Source organism: Ambystoma mexicanum, chromosome 1p (assembly GCF_040938575.1).
Source record: "Ambystoma mexicanum isolate Mex_15411 chromosome 1p, UKY_AmexF1_1, whole genome shotgun sequence".
Lineage (NCBI taxonomy): Eukaryota > Metazoa > Chordata > Amphibia > Caudata > Ambystomatidae > Ambystoma > Ambystoma mexicanum.
The window spans coordinates 1,274,845,011-1,274,862,170 of record NC_090921.1 but is presented as its reverse complement, the minus strand read 5'-3'; the positions used below and the strand labels follow the sequence as shown (position 1 = coordinate 1,274,862,170).

Below are 17,160 nucleotides of genomic sequence, written 5' to 3'. Positions count from 1 at the left end.
CTGCTATAAATGGTACTACCCGGCCAAAGGGTAACAGCAGCAAAATGGTGCCAGTGCCTGGGCATCTGATATTAGTGCCTAGAAAATGCAAATCTAATATCTATGGTGCAAATGCATGTCGTTAGCAGCAAGGAGGAGCATACAGCTTTTAAATCAAGTGGCTAAGGGCAAACTGGGCCAAGACAATTTATTACACCCATAGCACATTCATAGCTGTGATGAAGCCATTACTCTCAGAAGAAATAACACTCACAGATCAAAGGTCGATGTCACTGCCTGATAAAATTAGCACAAAAAGATACCAGGAACATGCATTTTTTGGGGGGGTGGTGGGGTAGCACATAGGAGTGGTCATAGGAATTAGTTGTCCACGAGCAGTCAATGAGTAGGAAAATGTTCAAACAAACCCTACAAGCTTTGTGACCCTACTCATATCCTATCTCACTCCAAGCTGTACCCCAAAGCAATAGTTTTAGCTTATGGGTGTGACCTAATAGTCAAAACGAAAAATGCCCTTAAACAGAGTGGAAAGAAGAAAGAAGAATCCACGGTAAATGGAAGATGTGCTTTGAGCCATGGTTAACAAGGTGCAGTGGCTGCTGGGCGATGAAGCTCCATGCGATGCAACACTCACAGAGCATCAACTGCGTCACACTGATCGAAGCAGCGGAGCACAGGCCTGTCATTGCTGCGCAACTCTGAGAGACGCCTGCCTTTGGCTGGCCAGATCTCAGAAGCGAAAAGACAAGGCCTGCTGGGAGGGGTTCGGTGGGTTTGCACGCAGTCTCGGGGGGTTGGGGGGTTGGGGGGTGGGGGGTGGTGCGGGTTCAGTACCCACCACCGCAGTCTGGCAGGGCTTCGACACCAGAGTGAACATCTTCAGAAGCGGCTGCACAGGCCTCAGCCTCAATGAGGGTCCTCATGGGGCAAACCAGCATGTTCTTGAAAGACATGAAGGGTAGTTTTGGGGTGGGAGGCGCTACAGGAAGCGGACCTTTCTTTACCCACAAACGGGTGCAACATGCTGGCCAGGCGGGACCCTCCTCGCGAGGATCACTTGGGGTCTGGAGTGGGGGAAAGGGTAGCTAATCACCGGGGTAACTTTTCCACTGCACAGTCTTATTCATTTATTTATTATTTTGATTTGTAAAGCGCACATACAACCCTATGATGTTTCCCCATGTTCCCCCGGCGGTGCCAGTAGGTTGTTTGCTAGGTTTTACATAGAAAACAGAAAGGAGGGGAACGCAGCAGAGGGGACATTCACAGAGGCTCAAAAACAAGAACACACAGGTTGCGGCCGAGCTCTGCCCGCAGAGACGGGGGATTAGGGCAGGCCTACGAAGAGCCCAGCCAGGGAGCCTCCTTTTCTAAGAACCCTACAGCCTCTTGTTTGATTTAGACAGGACTAAATCCACAAAGACCTTGGTGGGATCGTGACCCTCCCACCCCCACGCCCCGCTGTCCAGCCAGGGAGGCCCGTCTCTCCGCCCAACCCCAGACAGCTGAGTAACCTTCTCCTCTCTGAGCCTTTTCGCACACAAACACCCACGGGGCAGCTGGTGCCAGATGGCCCCAGAGCCCCCTCTGACCGAGTGCCACCACCTCTGCTGCCCAGCGAACAGCGCTCGGTGCAGGCTGTAGGGCAGGCGGCAGAACCCGAGGAGGGGCACCCAGTGGCCGACCCGGCAGCGATAAATGACGGCCTTCACCCTCCGTGTCGAAGTCTACCGACTGCGGGTCCAAGCAGCGCATCCGCCCAGCGTGGCTGGGCCGCAGGACCACCCTGCACAGCACCGGGAGGGCTGGGGGCGTTGCGTAGGCCGCCAACTGAGCTGCCTGAAGGCCTAAGCTACCCAGCAGGGCGCGGGGAGGGCCACTACCCGCCCAGTGGAGTTCCATGGAGGCTGCAGCTTCCAGGCAGAAGACTAGGGGGGCCGAGATTTAGCACAAGAAGGCCCAGACATGTTCTCCCAGGACGGTTCCTCACAAGATTGTGCCCGCCTGCCCAGGAAGGTAACCTCTTCGAGAATCTCCCGTGTGTGCTTCATTCGCATGCCTGGTCCATCCTAAGCTATTCCTGCCTTTGCCTCCACCTTTGGGGGATCATGTTTGAGGTCAACTGCGCCTTGCCCTCCTGCGTCCCCTTCCAGGGGCCCTTGGCTTCCACCTCAGGGTCTGCAGTCTTGCCTGTGCATGTTCGCCTTTGCATCCTCCCGTGTTCTTCCGCACCCCAGGGCTGCTTGAGGTTCTTCTGCTGTCCTCTCTCCCCCAGGCTTGTGGTCATCTGTGTCCTGTCCTCCTGTGTCCCCTGCCAGGGGCCCTTGGCTTCCACCTCAGGGTCTACAGTCTTGCCTCTGCATGTTCGCCTTTGCATCCTCTCTTGTTCTTCCACCTTCCCTGGACTGCTTGAGGTTCTTCTGCTGTCCTCTCTCCCCCAGGCTTGAGGTAATCTGTGTCCTGTCCTCCTGTGTCCCCTTCCAGGGGCCCTTGGCTTCCACCTCAGGGTCTGCAGTCTTGCCTCTGCATGTTCGCCTTTGCATCCTCTCTTGTTCTTCCACCTTCCCTGGACTGCTTGAGGTTCTTCTGCTGTCCTCTCTCCCCCAGGCTTGAGGTAATCTGTGTCCTGTCCTCCTGTGTCCCCTTCCAGGGGCCCTTGGCTTCCACCTCAGGGTCTGCAGTCTTGCCTCTGCATGTTCGCCTTTGCATCCTCTCTTGTTCTTCCACCTTCCCTGGACTGCTTGAGGTTCTTCTGCTGTCCTCTCTCCCCCAGGCTTGAGGTAATCTGTGTCCTGTCCTCCTGTGTCCCCTTCCAGGGGCCCTTGGCTTCCACCTCAGGGTCTGCAGTCTTGCCTCTGCATGTTCGCCTTTGCATCCTCTCTTGTTCTTCCACCTTCCCTGGACTGCTTGAGGTTCTTCTGCTGTCCTCTCTCCCCCAGGCTTGAGGTAATCTGTGTCCTGTCCTCCTGTGTCCCCTTCCAGGGGCCCTTGGCTTCCACCTCAGGGTCTGCAGTCTTGCCTCTGCATGTTCGCCTTTGCATCCTCTCTTGTTCTTCCACCTTCCCTGGACTGCTTGAGGTTCTTCTGCTGTCCTCTCTCCCCCAGGCTTGAGGTAATCTGTGTCCTGTCCTCCTGTGTCCCCTTCCAGGGGCCCTCGGCTTCCACCTCAGGGTCTGCAGTCTTGCCTCTGCATGTTCGCCTTTGCATCCTCTCTTGTTCTTCCACCTTCCCTGGACTGCTTGAGGTTCTTCTGCTGTCCTCTCTCCCCCAGGCTTGAGGTAATCTGTGTCCTGTCCTCCTGTGTCCCCTTCCAGGGGCCCTTGGCTTCCACCTCAGGGTCTGCAGTCTTGCCTCTGCATGTTCGCCTTTGCATCCTCTCTTGTTCTTCCACCTTCCCTGGACTGCTTGAGGTTCTTCTGCTGTCCTCTCTCCCCCAGGCTTGAGGTAATCTGTGTCCTGTCCTCCTGTGTCCCCTTCCAGGGGCCCTTGGCTTCCACCTCAGGGTCTGCAGTCTTGCCTCTGCATGTTCGCCTTTGCATCCTCTCTTGTTCTTCCACCTTCCCTGGACTGCTTGAGGTTCTTCTGCTGTCCTCTCTCCCCCAGGCTTGAGGTAATCTGTGTCCTGTCCTCCTGTGTCCCCTTCCAGGGGCCCTTGGCTTCCACCTCAGGGTCTGCAGTCTTGCCTCTGCATGTTCGCCTTTGCATCCTCTCTTGTTCTTCCACCTTCCCTGGACTGCTTGAGGTTCTTCTGCTGTCGTCTCTCCCCCAGGCTTGATGTCATCTGTGTCCTGTCCTCCTGTGTCCCCTTCCAGGGGCCCTTGGCTTCCACCTCAGGGTCTGCAGTCTTGCCTCTGCATGTTCGCCTTTGCATCCTCTCTTGTTCTTCCACCTTCCCTGGACTGCTTGAGGTTCTTCTGCTGTCGTCTCTCCCCCAGGCTTGATGTCATCTGTGTCCTGTCCTCCTGTGTCCCCTTCCAGGGGCCCTTGGTTGGGCTTCCACCTCAGGGTCTGCCGTCTCGCCCATGCATCCTCTCGTGTTCTTCCACCCCCCAGGGCTGCCTGAGGTTCTTCCGCAGTCCTCTCTCTGGTGCCTGGTGAAGTCTCTTGCTCTGCTCCTTTGGCTGTCTTTCACTTCTGTTGCAGGGCTCATATTCAGGTCAAGATCGTTAGGAACCTCTGCTGGATTATTAGTGCAGGCTGGGCCTTTTTGGCTTCATCCAAATAATTGAGTCAAGAATCAGACTGACTTTTGTTTTTACTTATCCACTCTATTCAGAGAGCATCACTCTAGTCCTGGTTTTAACTTTTAAATTATGGTTTATAATGGGGTAAATGCAGGACTGCAAGTCCCAGAATGCAAAGTTAAAACCAGGAATGGAATGGATAAGGTTAGCACGTATGAGGTGCACACACATTTCAACGGCTCGGCGCTCGAATGGACAATCACGCTCGGTGATGGGTACTTTACTTCATTTCCCCGTCACTGGTACCAAGAGTAACACATACATGCAGCCTGCGTTCTGTTATGGATACCCTTTAGCTTATCTGGTTACAGCATAGCAATGAATTGGCTAACACGAGTATAGCCAGCAGCTCCTTGCATGCTTCCTGGCATGCTGCGCTAATGTCTCTCATATCCTCCGCATGTGCAGATAATTTCCCCTGGGGGGGAATCGAGGCGTTCTGTACATATACGAGCCATGGGAAACACTTCTCACGCTATCAATAAGAAGGGTGTCCTCCATAAACTCTCTCTTGAGCTCGCGGGGGTCCGTCCCCCCAGATTCTACCCGCCATCTTTAATGATTTCTTCTGCAGAGCCAACTCCTGGTCCCACATGCATTGCATAATGGCCGAGAACTCCAGGAGTCATCAACAGAAAGCTAGCTTCTACTCCCTGCAGAGTGTTAGCCAATCCGCCTACACCCACAACAATCACCCACGGGTTGTGAGGGCACGTGCCTTATCCTTATATCCCGGTAATTTTGGTTCAACTGGCGCACCCCAAAACATTTATTGAAAAGATAGATAGCGCTGCTACCTCCAGCTGTAGAGTGCATCTTCCAACTGAAGGCACTACACACCGCAGCCCCCCCCCCTCCCCCCACCGGAAGATCAAGACGACCCCCTCGTACTGCTCCTCGACGCCACCATCACTTTTGATTTCGTATTCTTTCCACCAGGCCCCGCTATCTCTTCCAAGAATAGTCTGTGTGCAGCAGGGCCTGTAATGGACTAGGGGATACCTGGCAGTCATGCGCAATTAGGAGTGCAGGTGAGGCAGGGCAAGCACGTGCAGTTAATCTGGTGGACAGCCATTTAGGCCCTAGGTAAATCTTTAGTCAAAGAATGTATAGGCGTGTTAATAAACAGCAGGGTTGCTGATATTCACCTCTGGCGTAGCCTGCGCCACATGCGGTATAACTGAGTGCAACGGACCCCCTTTCAATACAAACCTCACAATAGCAGAATCATCAGCCTGCATACTCTTTAAAAGGGGCAGCATGGCAGGTGGCGCTTCGAAAGCGACCCGCAGCCTTTGTATATCCCAATGGTCAAAGGCCATACATAGGTCCATAAATGCAAGATACATGTCTTTTTAGAGTTTGCCATTCAGTCGTGCTAAGGTGCCACATTTAAGCCAACACTATTCAATTGGAGTACAGCTGGGAGGCAGATGGTATGTGAGGTGGGACACACAGCTTGTGGGTGTTGTTTGGTTATTTTACCACCTTTTGACTTCCCCGTGACTGTCCCCACCCACTACCTGCCTCTCCCGTCCAAAATATATCATCCTGGGATCTCTTTGAGCTAGTTTTATGAAGTAGTAACATCAAACGATGTGCTGTAAGTTCCTGTCAGTGTTATTTCAAAGCAGTCTTCTGAGAGCTTAGTTGCAGATATAAATGTGCTACTGGTGTATTAAAAATGCCTTAACCAAGTGTGAATTCGGACACTTGATTTATAAGCCGTGCCCATGTCCTTGCATTGAAGTCATGATAAAAACAAGCACTGGGAATGCCAACCGCTTTGCCTTGCATATAGGTATTGGACAATCATTTTCCAGGCAAAACTGTCATATGCCCTGTTGCTCACACCATTTTGCAGCCCTTACCATCTTCTGGCCAGGTACCATTATGTCAGCACCTGGCAAAGGCTTATCTCATGCCTACACAAAAGCACAAACTGTTGGTTTTGTCGGTGCTTGTTTCCCTTTCTTGCAGCAAATTACTTCAGGATTAAGAAACTGTTCACAAGGTCCGTTAGTCCCATGAAAACCATTTTGAGTAGGATCTAATACACTTGTCTCCTCAACCCAGTGAACCAACATTTGGTGCAACAACTTGCTGCAAAACTGTAGCTGATATCAATTAAGGGGATAGGTCTGGACCCTCCTGGCTTATTGCCTACCTCCAGGAGAGAGGAGCAACAGCACTTTTGCCTATCGCATTCATTGCATGAATCTTCTTGTGGTGCCCAAACCAATTCTATCTTACTATATGTTACTAACGTCCTCAATGAATGGGTCTGGAAAAACAGCTATACGACATGTGTTGTACCAGGCATAATCTATGCCTTAGAATTGTATACAGATGAAGAAGTCAGTTGGTTAAGTGTATTATAGGGGAATGTATGGCACAGAGTTGTAGGCCTAAGCATTAGTACTCCTATTGGGCTACGTTCATTATTCATCAGTTATACAAATTAAGCGTATGACTTCATTTTGTTCAGTATCTCAGGCATGTTTGCAGAGAAATATATTTTGAATTTTTCACACAATCTAAAGTGTGTGCCTGTTCGGCAGTTAAACTACTTGGCGCCACGCCTGTTAGAATGGATTTCTGAACTCTGCTCTGGTGAACAAATGTTCAGGAGGCCACCCTTGTTTAGTGAAACATGGAACACTTCTGTGAAGTTAGCAGGACAGTTCAAGGTAGCTTGGAGAGCAGCCAAGGCTAAGACTCGGCAGTAGTGGCGGTGATACGAGGTCTTGGATGAGCACGCACAGTAGGAAGACAAGAATTACCCTTATACAGTAGTATATAAAAAATACACAATTTATAAGGCCGAGAACAAACAAGTGAATAACAGAAAACATAGTAATATCACTACTTAAACACACACTATATAAAAAATATGTACAGTCACTTTTCGGCCAGTGCGGTGAAGTGCGGTTTCCTCCCAAAACCTGTCAGGAGGGAAAGCAAACAAACTTTAATAGAACCCTAACTTATTAAGTCCCGCCCTACGAAGATTGGAGCCTTGTTCCCAGTGTCAAGTGTGCGCATAAAAGCGCTAGTTGATGCGGAAAGCTACAAAGTACACTATTCAATGGGAAGGAAAAGTTAAGAGGGAGGATTCAGGAGTGTGGAAATTTGATTCCCGAGAATCAGAGGAGAGTCTGCTGCGGCAAACAAAGCTATCCCTAACTTTCAGACAGCTTTAGAAATCAGGATTCACCCAAGCCGAGGCAAGGACCACAAGGTACCCTTTGTGCGTAAAACGTGTTGGATGAACTAAGGGCCACCGGTAAGTAGTATGATTACTCACCACCCTTAGCTCACTCCAGGTCCAAACTTGGCAGGCTTGGAGATGGTCGCCTGGAGTACAAAATCCTCTCCTTGGTTAAGCTTCAAAGTGCACAGGCGCTGCAGGTCCGGTTTACAACTGGAGCTGGATCTCTCGTCACAAATGCAGGACAAAGAAAGCACTGATGCAGCTGGTCTCAGGACACTTGAAGAAAGGCAGGAAAGTCACCAGCAGCGACTGCCACTGTCGCACAGTGACGCAGGGGCACCCAAGTCTCACGGTCTGATGCACGCGCCTATCTTGCAGCCCAAAGCAGCTGGGACAATGAAATTTGTCAAGGAGTGAACTAGGATTTTGCCAAAGCTCGAGACAATTCTCGATAAAGCAACGCCCCAACGCAGGTGCCAAGGTTCAAGCTGGTCAGTCCACTGGAGGGTACAGGGACACTTCAGAGAAGGCTTGTTTGCAGGGCAACAAGGAGGCATTGAGAGTGATTGGTCCCACCACTTCAAAGGTTGAAGCAGGTCTTCAGAGACAGAGCACAAAGCAGGGCTCTACCGGGACAACAGCGAGCTCAGGGCTCCAAACCTTCTCTGCACAGTTCCAAAAAAGTCCTTGGCTCTGCTTCCCTTGTCTGGATATTTGGCTCCATGCATAGGTCGATCAGACCTACTGGCGATCTGCAGGTCCCCACTCAGGCCACGTCCTCATCGCCCAAAGTCCAGTGAGTGCTCACACCCAGCTGGCCAATCAGGAGATCTGCCCCACTCATGCATGCCAGCAGTGGTCCAATCAGACACCACTGAGTTTCTTGTGCACACCAGACATCCTGGCACCAGTAGTGTGGATTGGGACCAGACAGTCCCAGCCCACTTCCTGGGTACCTACACACATAATAGGCATTAGCCCGCAAAAAGTGCTGGCTTTTGCAGGGAAAGGCAAGTCCAAATAACGACTCCCGGGGTAACAAAGACCAAGAGGAAGGCCAATGGACAAAATGGCCAGAGGAGAAGACACAAAAACCTGTGGCATGGCCATGACGGACACTAGCCACAGTCATGAGCCAACGTGGTAAGTGTGGTATGGCTCGGTAAAGACATGAAAAAGCTTCTGCTGCAATCAGTGTACTCCTTGGCACATTGTCCTGTTACCAAAACATTCTTACGGGATGAAAAAGGCCCGAAAAAGCAAGGACACCAGTGCGCGGTACAGTAATGTACTTTTCGCACTGAAATACAGTTGCCAAAAGTGGCAACAAAGCCATAAGACTAAGAGAAACAACGTTTCTCAGTACTGTCTGCCTGAAGGACAAGTCAGTTTCCCCATAACATTGAGCGAAAGCCCAGTGTAGTGCAGCTGAAGGCTGTGCTCCACTGGCAGAAAGTCAAGACAGGAGTCTAAAACAACAACAAAAGGTTTATGGGGTCCACAAATATAGGAGTCAAACAGCAGTAATTGAAATTTCACCTAACAACGGCAATAAAATTTTTCTCCCAAAAAGTCATATTTCTCCATTGTTTTTCCCTGCTAATGTGACCATAGATGTTTTGGGGTACAACTCCCTGATTTCTCACCATTGATAATGCTCTCTATAGAAGGTTTTGCTCCAGATGTGCCCTGGGGAACATGGCAGGATGGCTTGCACCAAGGCAAAATGTGGAGCTGGTTTTGCAACCATTTGGAAATATGAAAGAGAAAGTAAGTTTGAGGCGCTGTCATAATGCAGACCATTTCGGATCTATTCATCACTAGGGGCCAGATTCATAGAAAAGTGCGTATAGACACCGGAATGTTTGTGTAGCGGGAAGGTCTTTGTATGCCCCCTTGCGCATTAGGCACATGTGCGCGATCTGCATATTCAAGCAATCTTTCCTGCAAAGGGACCCTATGCGCAAGTCGCGGCCGGAATGCCCCCAACACACCCACCCCTGCAAAGTGAATGTAGCCACTAATACCTACCTATGCACGGTGCTCGGGCACAAACTCATGCACCCCGGTAATCCTGCATGGGGTCCCCTGCAATCAAGCCAACACCCTATCGACACTGCGTAGGGTCCCCGTAACTGTTCAGAGCACCCCAACAACATGCTCACCATTTTCCGTAACTCGAATAATTTCACGGTCAATCTGAGTGCGACCCCCAGTAAACCATGCCTGCATCCCACTACACTGCTTACGCGCACCCCAAAGTCTGATCGGAACCACGAGTGTGCACACACCCCTAAATCCAACATGCAATCTTACCTCTGCGATGTGATTCCTATGCGGAAGTGTCTGTACACCTGCCTTCGGGTGGCGGTTAGATCAGGAGCTTTGCGTGGTCATTTCCCCAAAGTGAGGTTGCACGGTCAGATCCGTGAATACGATTTGTTCTGCGCAGTTGTGGGCATGAGATTTCCACGTGGCAGGTTGTCCCTCAGCACCCCCTCATTTTCCCTTATCCTTCCTCATTTTGCATGTTCCGCCCCCTGCGTAGGCCCAACCCACACTCTGCAAGGAGTCTCGCGCAAGACCCTCGACTGCTCGCAGAGGCATGCCAGACCTGTGCAAAGACCACGCAGTCGATTCCACAAATCCATGAACAGGGTTTTGCACGCAAAGTCTCGATTTTCTGCACATATAATTGCATAAATCAGGGCCTATTGTGCGCGGCTCATCAACAGAACTTATTTGATCCATTCCTTATCGTATTTTAGAGTCAACCAACATGGTGCAAACCAGGGACATTGGCCTCTGCAGCTCTTTAGCCTTCTCAGGGCGCATCCAGCTCATGTATTCGTATGTCTAGTGTGGTTTTGTGCTTCTGCCAGCAGGTCACCGCGTGCCCTCCGAGCCCTCGTTGAGGAGGGCAAGTGTCTACTAGCTCTGTGCCGCTCTGCAGTGGCGGTTGCTTTGCCTTGGGTACTGGGAAAGCCAAGCTTGCCGCCTATTTCTAACCATGCCCCTGGGCAGTCGCAATACCACATCCTTAGTTTGTGACCCCTGCCAACTGCAGCATGTTGTTGTGTCTGTTGCGAGTCACAGCACCTTCTCAATTCTGGGCATGTTGGCTAGAGTTTTGCTTAGGCGTGATTACACGATTTTATTGGTTAACTGCTTGGAAGTATTTTGGTTTGGATGAGTAGATTGATTAGAGGCAAAACAGTATTGATTGGCTCCACACACAATGACAGCAGCTGCTGGCAAAATACGGGCAGGCGCTGTGTCGGACTGGGGCCTATAACTCGCTCCGTCACCCATCAAAAAGTGGCTAAGAGTTACAAATGCCAAAATCTTCCCATTGCGACGGACTGAACAGTACCCAGGGAAGAGTTTTTCAGTAAAATGCGTCAAAACTAACAGCTACACAGTGAAGTAATTCACACGGGTCTTCGTTAGCCAAAAAGCTGGCCCATTTTGACCAGAAAAGCAGTGCCACACTAGCATGTTGGACCTGCACTTCGGGCATTGCCCTGTTGCCCTAAAGTCCTGACCGGAGCTAGTGAGGTGCCCCTAGACTTCACAGCCACTGGAGACATAGAAAGGTCTTGCTTCCAGGTGGAGCTCCTCAACAGTGCCTCTCCACACCGCTGGGTTCCATGCCAATACTCCTGTGCACTGATGGTCCTTTCTCTGTGGGTGTGATTTATGAATGCCGTCTATTGGTTTGTTGTAAAGCTGTGGTCTACCGATCAGTCGTGCCCAGACTCTTTTGACTGGGGTGGCACAAGTGGGGCACTGACTTATGCAGGCGTGGCATGAAGTACAAGCTGCACACACACAATGATCATAGTTTAGGATAATGTGGTGGCACTTGGGTGGCCAATCAGATTCCAGGGGTAGCACGTGCCAACCCAGGCCACTCCCTGGACACGCCACTGCTAGCAATGTGATTTTGGGTCATGATCCGCGGGTCTGATCTACAGGAAGTGGGCTTAGGCTGTGGCAATTTATGTGGGTGCAGCGGTACGCATGCAAAGCAGGGAGCTTCCTGGTGAAAGAGGGGCTGGTGTGCAATGGGGATGTGATCTGGGCCATTCCAGTGAGAGGTTTGCACCAGGCAATTCATGGCATGGGAAGGTTCCCAGGCCAGATGAGACATGTAGCTAAATGCATATGTGAAAGGGTCGTATACTCCCCGGTGTGAAAAATGCTAGCCATGCGGTGGGGACAGGAACCGGGTGATTCACGCAGAAAAAAAAGAAATGGGAGAAGCAGTGACATGGGTATTAGTCATGTTTTCATCTTCACTTGTATTCACTGTATGGGTAACCGCAATCCTACAAAACATGGAAAATAGCCTGCAACATACAATTGATATATGCTATGTTACAACGCTTTTATACTGAGTGGCAGTGGTCTCCGAGTGCCTTGGCTTGTCTGGAGGTTGGGGTGCTCCCAGCTGATGGTTTCGAGACCTTACCGTGTGGAAAGAAAAGGAGCAGGCGATATATAAGAGGATGGGAAAGCAGTGGCGGCCCCAGACATTTTTCATAGGGGTAGCCTGAGGAGGTCACTGGAAATCTTGGGGTGGCACACCAAAACAAGTTGCATTCATTGACTCTAAGAGGCAGGCGGGCTGGCCAGCGTTTTATGGTGGCGACTCTGTGGGAAAGGAGGGATAGGGGAGGGATAGGTGCCAGAAACAAAAGCTGGGAGCAATGAAGCGGGCAATGAATGTTTTGGGATAGTATGGGTGCATGTTAGTCTTGTTAGGTGGACCTCAGAAGTCACGGCGTAGAAGGATAGGTATATTCTAACACGTGTAGTGGTAGCTAGAATGCATTGCAAGTGTGATATTTGGATGCATGAGGGGCTCAAGATGCTCTCAGGAAATCCTAATAGATAGGGTGGTTTACTTGCCCAGGCATTCCTTTAACTCATACCGCAAACCCAACTCCAGAGTGTTCATTCTGGGACTGGCAAGTGTGGCCCAGCCAATAATAGACTGTGCAGGAAGGAGAATGTTTGGGGATAACAGAAGGTGGAGAGGGTTAGCACGGTTCAATTGACAAAGTCAGGGTTGACAGCCTGGCAGAAGGCAGGAGCCACTGTTAGGCAATTCCCTGTGGTCATGCCATGCTATACTTTGTTTCAGTTACCAAGAGTAAAGATGAGGCCTAAGCTATGGAGGAGGCAGTTGTACCTGTGCAATCCAACATCTGGAGGGAATAGGTTTTGTGTTTTTGGACTCTACATCAAATTCACTTGGAAGTATTCAGTTTGTATGATCAGTTTGGATGAATGTGACGAATCAACTTCCGGGGCACCAGTGGTCCACAGATGAATATCGGGTTCTAAACCATCAAACAGCCCCACACCTCCAGTACACCAGAAGGGATCCAAACAGATTAGAAACACAAGCAAATTATAAACCTCTTTGTCCAGTTTCGATAATGTGGTTGGAATGGCAGGCTTATCTCCGAAAGATTGCTGATCTTAGGTTAGTTGCAACACAGCGAAAATCCAATTATTACCCAATCATAAAAGGGACTTTCCAGACCATGTTATATACAAATCTCTACTTTACTTTCACAACAGACAGTTCTAGCAACACTATAAAATACAACCCACCATGTAAAGGCATGCAGAGGACAGACCGTTTCAGAGAAGGAAAAGGGATGCACTCTGGATACTAACAGGAGGATAGTGATATGGTAAATAATCACAGTATTTCTAGGATACTTGGCTTCAGCACAAAGGGAGCAATGGGTCTTAAAATGTCTCTAGGGGCATTTGGAAAAGAACCAGGGGGACAAAACCAAAATGTACCGTGTGCTGCAAGTGTTCTTGGTGCTTGACAGGGTCGAGTCGGTTTCAGGGTGCTCTACAGCTTCTGTGACAGAGTTCAAGACGGGAGACAGCTGCAGGTATCGGGCAGTAAACAGTTTGGCGAACGAAGCTGGATGGACGGCTGCAGGCTGACCTACATGGCGGCTCAGGGTCAGAAATCGTTATCTCAGTGCTGGTCATCAGTTCTGAAGCACGTGTCGATGTGTCTCAGAAGTCTTGAAGCGACTGTGGCGTAACAACGGTGAGCGTTGCTGTCGGTTGCAAGTCGAGGGACTCTACTGGCTCGAAAATGTCCTTTAAGGAGGACGTCTGTAGATGCTAGTTGGAGGACTTCTCCTAGCTTCTTCACTGGGCTTGTGTCGTCCTTTAAGGCTTACAGCCCAGAGCTGAGGTTTGTATTGCAGGCAGCTGCCTTGTCCTTGGTTTCAGGTTCAGAGACCTTCTGGCACTTCCTACCTAGGAAACCTGTTCCAGAGGCTTGCAGGGCATGCTGTGTGCTGGGTGGGTACCGGTTCTGGAGCTGCTTGAGGGTCTTCTGGGTTCTTTATCTCACGCTGTTCCTGGGACATGTTAAGGGGAGGGATCTTGCCTCCCTCTTTGGAAATCCCTGGCCTTCCTTCACTGCAAAAGATATAAGGCAGACTGTACCTTCAGCCAGTGTCCTAGGTTATGTTCTTCTTGCTACTCCTTGTAAAGTCTTCAGATGATCTGCTAAAAGAGGGGCTCAGCCCTCTTTTAAAGTCAAATGGACCACCGGGATTGGTGAAGGGTAAGCCTACCTTAATGAACCAATCCTAGGTCCCCACCAACAATCACCTGTATGTGTGAGGTGATAACCAGAATGCTTTGCAACAGAAAATGTAAAAGGGGTGAAAACATGTAATACTAAGTCCCACCCATCTTCCTTTCTGTTGTCGATCAAAGGGTCCCTCTAGTTAATTGAGCTCTCTGTGGTTTCTGTTTAAAGCGGCAGGTCTCCCTTGAAGCTGCAGCGAGACCAGACTTTCTGGATCCATCAAACCACATACTCCTACCTTCTGAATGGGGTCCCCCTGTGGTAAGACTACTGTAACCCTGCAGTCCCACACATGACATTTCACTGTCAATCGATACTGAGGGTGGGACCTGGCATCATGTTGACACAGATGCATATGAAAGGTTGTAGGGGTTTCCTGTCTCCTTTGTTAGCCTATTTAGCCATGCCTCATGTGGGCCTGTTGGATTACCTTCTGATTAGTATGCAAACTGCTACCACCAGCTACAGGGCCCAACAAAAGGACAGGTCAGATCCATGGAACCTTTGGAAACAAATGAATAAACTAAACTAAACTAAACTTTGTTAGTTAATTAGGCTGGCCATGGCAGGGGGAAGGTTTGGCCCTCCCCCTTCTGGAGATGCATAGTGTACTCCTCTTTTTATATCCCAACTAAATCGGATGGGGGAATGCGCCTGTAGGCTCTGCCCACGCAGAGTACACAGGTCTATGCGTATGTATTGCGGTGAGCACAGGAAAATGTGTGTGTATTAGCCCCACACATTTTCCCGGAGGTTGATCTAGCATCATTCGATTTCATTTAAAATTTCAAAAAAGCCTAGGTAAGTGCACAGCCACCGTGTTAATGGTCTAATTCCTCACAATGAAGTTGTGTGTTCTTTTTTTCATAATAACTTTGCCTTCTCATTAAGTATGTGATTCATATTTCTCTGAAAGTATCATTGGTATACTTTGCTGATTAAGACTACTTATGGACCCCTGAAAGGTTATTGAATAGAGTTGTATGTGCTACTCGTGCTCTCTTTCTCAGACTAGCCCAACCTGGTCCTTCCTGTCCACCGCACTGATCCTCCCTTTCCACTCTTCCCATGGCACTTGACATCTTGGCCCGCCCAGCACTTGCCTGCCCCCACCCTTGGGGCACCCCACTCCTGCACTTCGCCCTCTACCCCCTGCCTCCTGCACTGACCACCTTGCACAGTAGGATTGTCACAAAGCCAATATAACAGTTTTTGCTGTTCTACTTTTGTGGTTCCCATTTCCCCCCCCCCCCAAGACCTCATCTTGTCTTGTGGCACCTGGAAACACTTGTGTATAAGCGCCATACAAATGTCGAATAAATAAATAAATGAAATACTTATGTTATATGTTACGTTACTTTTCAGTACAATATGTTCAATGAAATATTACACAATAATGCTTTGTGTAATACAATGCATTACAATCTAAACATCAATAGTATAGAAGGTTTTACATGCACACACAGACTGTTCTACAATGCATAACAAAGTCCACCAGATAAAACTAAAGAGTGGAATATATGTTATGTTATCTTGCATTTGTACAGCGTCTGCACAAACATACCTCATATGCGATGAGCTACAGCATGTGGCATAGTGAGCATAGTGTATAAGAGAGCATGATACCATGTGTTATTCTATGCTGCTATGTTTGCCCATGGTCCTAAGGTGCATTACAAATAAATAAATATCGTTATGCACCGGTAGTATGCTAGTTTGTGAGGACAGGTCATGTTATCTTACGAAGATGTGAATGCAGCACCAGCACAGGGTTGCCCCATGGCACAGAGGAGAGGTTGGGAATAGTAGAGAGCAGCGGGGCATGTCATTGGTTGAATACCTAGGTTCGTATATAGATCTTGGTAGATGTAATGATGTTCAACCTGGCATAAAGAGTAAGGGACCGCTTCCGGCACTGACAAGACTCCGCCACCTTTGTCGGCCATGCAGGAACCCACAACAAGCCAGATGAGCAAGAGTACACTTAGATGCCACCCCTTAGAATCAGTGGTGGACAATGCCTGGGGTCTTGAAGAGGACGCACTAGCAAACCAGTAGGCAATGGAGGGGTCTGAAAGCTGGGGCCATGTGCTTGGCATAGTCAGTGTGGGTGACGTGCTGAGTAGCCGCATTTTCAACAGGTTGCAGGCGGTGCGAGGAGGTCCTAGTAGAGGTTGTTACAATAGATGAAGCAGCCAGAAAGGTAACCCTGTAGGGGAAGGCATGGAAGAGTAGGATCCTGTGCTGGATTTCCAACGGGAAGGCGTACTCTCCGACAACAGAGTTATTTTGGATAGTCAGGGAAAGAATATAGTCAAGCAAAACACCAAGCTCATGGGCTGAGATGGCTGGTTTAGGAGCAATGGTAAAGAGAGCAGGGCAAGGGTGTGTGCTGCAGGGACGGGCTTGGTTGCTGAAGGTAAAGATCTCAGATTTTAACAGGATTCAGTTTGAGTCGATGGGCCTCATTGCAACTCTGGCGGTAGCTGTGCCCTTATTAAGGGCACGGCTGCCCCCGGGGTTGCATTTTTTCCGGCACCCGTAAATGGGCAATTACCGGGTCATGCCGAGTTTGGCGGACCCGGTATTTGGCTATTTGCGGGTGCCGGAATCAAGGGCCTCCCGATCCCCATTCTGCCCCATAGGGCTGAATGGGGATGGGGAGGTCGGATGCACCGGCACATTCAGAGTTGTGCCGGTGCATCCGACGTGCTCTGCTCGCGGGTGCCATTACACCCGCCAGGAAAAACCTGGCTGGTGAAACGGCACCCGCGAGCAGAGCACGTAGTATGGCGGTCCGGGAACTACGTTACCGGCATGCGTACCAGTACCGTAGTTTCCGGACCGCCATGCTTGTAGTGAGGCGATTTGTCTTCATCCAGTAATTGACAGTGAGTCAGCAAGGCCATAGGGAGGCAGGTGAAGTGTGGCCATGTTGTCCAGTCCAAGTAGCAGGTGGGGTTATCCAGTGAAAAACGTTGCCATGGAAAATGTCTCCAGGCCAAGAGGCAACATTTACTCACACATGCAATCTGACTACAATCAAGCACTTTACCCAAATA

At 49.9% G+C, this 17,160-nt stretch overlaps 1 protein-coding gene across 1 annotated transcript in view; it reads left to right on the top strand.

Annotated features, from left to right (window-relative positions):
• Positions 1 to 1,560: 1,560 nt before the first annotated feature.
• Positions 1,561 to 17,160, top strand: part of LOC138452858 (insulin-like growth factor III) — a 71,264-nt gene continuing 55,664 nt past the window's right edge. The window contains exon 1 of the mRNA XM_069605206.1: positions 1,561 to 2,016. Within this exon, the coding sequence (XP_069461307.1) occupies positions 1,966 to 2,016 (51 nt within the window). The 5' untranslated portion in view covers positions 1,561 to 1,965. The remainder of the gene's footprint in view (positions 2,017 to 17,160) is intronic.